The sequence below is a fragment of the Terrapene carolina genome, unplaced genomic scaffold (genome assembly GCF_002925995.2).
Source record: "Terrapene carolina triunguis isolate 2854851 unplaced genomic scaffold, T_m_triunguis-2.0 Scaffold39605, whole genome shotgun sequence".
NCBI lineage: Eukaryota > Metazoa > Chordata > Testudines > Emydidae > Terrapene > Terrapene triunguis.
Genome location: NW_020703956.1, coordinates 1 through 5179, shown reverse-complemented (window position 1 = coordinate 5179; position 5179 = coordinate 1). Strand labels below are relative to the sequence as shown.

Below are 5179 nucleotides of genomic sequence, written 5' to 3'. Positions count from 1 at the left end.
TGGAATGGTGACTGACAATCTGAAGCTCCCCACGACCCGCCCTGTGATGTAGGGCAGTGCTGTTATACAGCTGGGGAAACTGAGGCCCGGAGAGACTAAGTGACTTGGCCGTGATCGCACAGGGAGTCAGCGGCAGAGCTGGGCTCCGGGTTAGGGCTGTGCCCGCTGCGCCATGTTTCCGGGAGCATGTTGCCCAGTGGAAGTGGCTTGAAATGGTCTCTCTTCCTGTCTCTCCCCATACAGGCGCCTCTCTCATATCTCAGGCCACCGCTCCTATTATCTCCGAGGGGCCGGAGCCATGCTCCAGCACGCCCTCGTCCAGTTCACCGTCAGCAAGCTGGTGAAACAGGTACTTCCGGCCGTGCGGCGTGGGGGCAGCACGGTCTAGTGGTTGGAGCAGGGTGCGAGGCGTCTGGGCTCTCTCCCCAGCTTTGGGAGCGGAGTGGGGACTGGTGGCTGGAATGTGTAGGGGTTGGGAGTCAGGACTCCAGGTTTCTGTTCCCAGCTCTGGAAGGGGAGTGGGGTCTAGGGCTTAGAGCTGGGGGGGCTGGGAGGGGCTCCTGGGCTCTATTTCTGGGCTTGGGGAGGGTGGGAATCTAGTGGTTAGAGCAGAGATCCAGGACTCCTGGGTTCTGCTCCCAGCCGTGGAAGGGGAGGGTGGGGCCAGGAGCCGGGACTGCTGGGTTCTATTTCCAGGCTTGGGAGGGGAGTGGGGTCCAGTGGTTAGAGCAGCCGGGGGGCGGAGGGGAGAGGAGTCGTCGTCAAGACTCCTAGGTTCTGTTCCAGACTGTGCCACTGACCAGCCCGTGTTTGAGGGGGTGTCAAGGATTGGGTTCATTAATAGGATTTTGAGGCTGCTCCGTGCCCCGCCGGCGTCCTCGGATAGACCCTGTGTCCCGCGTTTGGTCGGTCTCAGGCCAGCTCCTGCCGTCGGCAACGCCAAACCGCCCCCAGAATTCAACCCCCTGGTCGGCAGCCTCCGCAGAGGCTGAATGGGGTCACAGAGCCCAATCTCCCCGGGGTCCCTGCAGGGCAGGCTGGGGCAGTCGCCCTGGATCCGCTGCTGAGCGCTGGCCTGTAGGATCTTCTCCTTTCTCTCTCCCCGCCTAGGGCTTCATTCCGATGGCTGTTCCCGACCTGCTGCGAGGAGCCGTGTTTGTAAGTGCCCTGGGGACGGAGCCCCGGCCCCTCCCTGCCCAGGAACACGGACATCTCTGATTTCCCCCCTTCTCTGCTGGCCTTGGCAGTAGGGTCTCCCAGAGGCCGGCTGACTCGGCGCCGTGTTCCCAGCGCTGGTCCCCGACTCCTCTATCCCCGTGTTCCTGTTACAGCTCGATCCCGCCTGCCCCCAGCTCTGGGATCCCAGTGACGCTGGCTCCCGGCCCCTGTCTCTGCGTTCCCAGCAGTGCCAATTCCCGGGTGCCCATTCCGCCCCCAGCTCTGCCGGCTCCCAGGTCCCTCTCTGCCCCCAGCTCCCGGGCACCCACCCCGTCCCCCGGCTCTCCGTTGAGAGTGGCAGCTGGCCCGACTTCCCCCAAGCCCTGTATTCCCAGGGTCATACATTGCTCCTCCCCGTGTTACTGGTGCTCCCCGGGGGTCTGCCCACCCTGCTCCAGGCCCCTTGCAGTCTCCCTTGCCCTCCATTTCTCCCACTCGTAGCAGGGCCGTGGGTCCATTGGCCGTGCAGAGTGGCCGGCCACCTCTCAGAGCCTGGAATTTGGGAGGGAGGGAGGACAGGCGTGATTCTGGATAAGCCGGTAGGGTGGCCACCCAGGACTGGGGGGGCCCTTGCAGGGCTGGGGTGCTCTGCCGGAGAGCTGGACACCACGGAAATAACCAGGGCTCTGCAACCTCTGCCCTCCAGGAAGGCTGTGGCATGCAGCCCAACGCCGTCCCGTCCCCCGTGTACAACATCGACCCGTCCCGCTTCGAGGACCTGTGCCTGGCTGGCACCTCCGAGGTCGGCATCGCAGGTGAGGCAGGAACCGGCGGGCCGTGTCCTTCCTCCGCTTCCTGCTGCGACACTGAAACGCGCTGTGCCCCAGAGGTGGCCGCATTTCAGCGGCACTAGTGGGGATGGGGTGGAAGGGTCAATGTGAGATGAGGTCGGTCTCATCCCTGAGCCCCAGGGGGAGCCAGGCCCTTGGGCTGATGTCTGATCGTTTACGGTTCCTGCATTCGCTGCACCTCCGACCCCACACCGGTGGCGGAGCATGTTACCCCTTTAAGGGACCGGCAGGAGCTGGCAGCCGGGATGCAATCCCGGTGCGCCCTGCCCCGCGCTGGGGCTGTGTGTAAACAGGAAAAGGAAACTGAGCAAAAGAGAGAAGGGACCAGACCTAGGCCTGGGAAAATCTGTTTTTCAGTTGTAAGTTTGGCGGCTCTGAGGCCAGGCCCTTAGAAACTGGATTAAGCAGCTTCTTTCCCGAGCTCCTCGAACGCTCCGGGAGCTAGGAACTCTGCCGGCACCTGCCTCTCCACTTAGATCTCAGGCCTCCAGCCGGCACCTTCGTGGGGGCAGGATCCCACCATCCTCTTCCTCCCGGCGGGAGGCTTTGAGTTCGTCTGCCCTGGAGCTGGGAGCTGTCGTTCCCTGCTCTGACGGAGCTAGCGGGCTAAGAATAGCGGTGTGGCCCCTCCCCTCCGAGACCCCAGGCACGTCCTCAGACTATCCCCGACTCCGCTCCGGCCGCACTTTTTCGCACGCTCACGCAACCGGAGCGAGGGCGGGTATGTCTCCAACAGAGCGCTCAGACACTGAGCGGCCGTGCCCACGCTGCGTGGCTTTCTTCTGGGCGTCTCCGAGCTCCGCCGGGTTCTCAGCACTCGGGTGCAGCCGGGGGAATAGCGGGTGGGCGCTGCCAGTCCACCCGGCCGTGCCAATGCTGCCTTCAGTCGTCTCGAGGCCGGGTCGGTCAGACAGTGGCCGGCGGACGAACACCGTCCCATTTCTGTGCCTGGTTCCTCCAGCGTGCCGTAGGCTTGTGTCTTCCGCCAATCCGGGGGGGGTTTCTCCAGTCGTGGGTGAACAGCCTGGGTATTACGGCGTCGGGTACCTCTGCCCATGCTGGGAATTGGACCCAAGCTCCGGCGGAGCCTTAACTCTCCGGCTGCGACGGTTCCACCAGCAGCTCAGCCCCCGCCGGTCTGTTCTCTCGGCCCGGCGGCAGGGTTAGCCGGTGGCCAGTCGCGGCCTGTTTATTCAGAACAAAAGTGCTCCGGGGAGAACAGATCTGGGGGGAAAAACCCCAAACCAGGAACCGCCAACGCTCACCTGTCTTCCAGCTGGCAGGTCTCAAAGACCTCCGGGCACCCAGCCGGGCCTGTCTCTGGGCTGGAGCAGAATGACCCTCTGCCCTAGGTCAGGGCGGGCACTTTGTGCTGTTCCGAGCGCATCGTGTGCCAGGGCCTCTGAGCCAGGGTGAGCAGCCTGTGCTGGTCCCCATGGTGGTGGTGGGGGGAGTTCATGGTTTCAAGGGGGGGGGGGGGTTACATTAATCCTTCCCCCAAAACCCCCTCGTTGGCTTTAGATCCTGCAGGGAACGTTTTATCTCCTCCGCTGAGCCAGCAGGACGGTCGCTAGCCAGCCCAGGAAGCAATCTCTAACGCTGGTAGAGGGGGCTCTGTCTATTCCCTGCTTTCTCCAGCCGTCCAGCAGCGCAAGGGCCTTGGTCTTGTTGCCGCTGGACCCAGGAGAAGGGCTTAGCGTGGAGGGGGCCACCCCATCGGCCTCTTCTGCGCCCCTCACTGAAATCCTCCCCCCTTTTCCAGGCTACTTCATGGATCATGCCGTGAATTTGGAGGACATGCCAGTCAGGTAATAACCTTCCCCCTTGCTCCACTTGGTTTGTTTTTCACAATCGGCTTCTTCCTTCCTGATCTGTCTCTCTGCTCCCCTCCCGGCCCCGCCCCTCCGTGCAATCCCACCGCACTCAGTGCAAGAGCCTTCTCCCCTGCAGTGCTCGCCATCCCGGGCACACGCCCCGTATTTCACCCACCTTGGCGGCTCTCTGGCTCATCCAGAATCGCGCCCGCCCTTCCTCCCTCGGCCCACTTGGTTTCTCTGTCCCTCCAGTGTCGTTTATTCCTTGCCAGGGGTTTGGGGATGGTGTGCACAGTAAATCCTTGTTGTATTTCACAAGGGGGGGGATAGAACCCAGGAATCCTGACTCCCACAGCACCTCCCCCCCTCCCCGCACTCCCAACCTCCTTCACTCCCCAGCCTGCCCCGAGCCCTCTCCTGTGGAGTCCTGGGGTTCTGTTCCTGGCTCGGAATCGAACAGGGCAAAGTCTGAACTTCGGTGCCTTGGTTTCCCCACTCTGTCCAGTGGGGTTAATGATGCTCACTCCCATGGCAGCTGTGGGGTTTCTTTCCCCCACCCACCTCCGGAGAGGGCTGGAGCAGTGGATTTAATTTCATGGCCTGGCCTGTCCCTTTGCCAGAACCGTGTGTTCCAGCACGTGCTACAGAACGGAGACAGACACCGGCAAGGAGCCCTGGGGCTTGTACAGAGTCCATCAGTTCACCAAGGTAGGGGGGCCGTTCGTTCCCTTGGGGAAAGCAGGAACTGGGGGGAGAGGGGGAATGGGAGATTAGAACCCAGGAGTCCTGGCGCCCAGCCCCCCTGCTCTAACCACTAGACCCCATTCCCCTCCCAGAGCTGGGGAGAGAACCCAGGAGTCCCGGCTCCCCGCCCCCCTGCTCTAACCACTAGACCCCTCTCCAAGAGCCATGGCCACCTTCCCTTTGCTGATTTGGGGGGAGAAGGTGAGCAGAGAGGTGCTTAGTTTCCATATTGGATCCCGCTCTGGGCTGCTCCAGCTACTGGCCGAGGGGGCTTATGTGTGTCGGCACCTGGGACCTGGACTGAGACCCTCTGTCCTACCCTAGCCTCTGACCCGCTGAGGGAACGGACCGCCAGCGCCTCCTCCCCGGGGCTGGATCAGAACCGACACCCTCTGGGCCCACCACTCCCCACCAGCCTGGCATCTTCAGGTCAGGAGGGTCCCGTCGCAGGGCATTTACAGCAGGGTGGCATTCCGAGATCCCAGCCCCGGGGGACAGGGTCGATGCAGGTCGAGGGGAGGCGGCCTGGGACCCCTCCCCAATAAAAGGTCCGTGGGACAGCGCGAGGAGCGGCACCCGGTATCAGGCGGGGTGGAAGCGGCTCCTCCCGCC

General features: G+C 63.2%; 1 protein-coding gene across 1 annotated transcript; it reads left to right on the top strand.

Annotated features, from left to right (window-relative positions):
* Positions 1 to 262: 262 nt before the first annotated feature.
* On the top strand, positions 263 to 4981 carry LOC113405492 (serine--tRNA ligase, mitochondrial-like). Its single transcript, XM_026646711.2, has 6 exons — positions 263 to 349; positions 1111 to 1158; positions 1865 to 1973; positions 3772 to 3817; positions 4444 to 4531; positions 4892 to 4981. The coding sequence occupies exons 1-6, from the start codon at positions 299 to 301 to the stop codon at positions 4904 to 4906; spliced, it is 357 nt and encodes a 118-aa protein (XP_026502496.1). The 5' UTR covers positions 263 to 298; the 3' UTR covers positions 4907 to 4981.
* Positions 4982 to 5179: the final 198 nt, after the last annotated feature.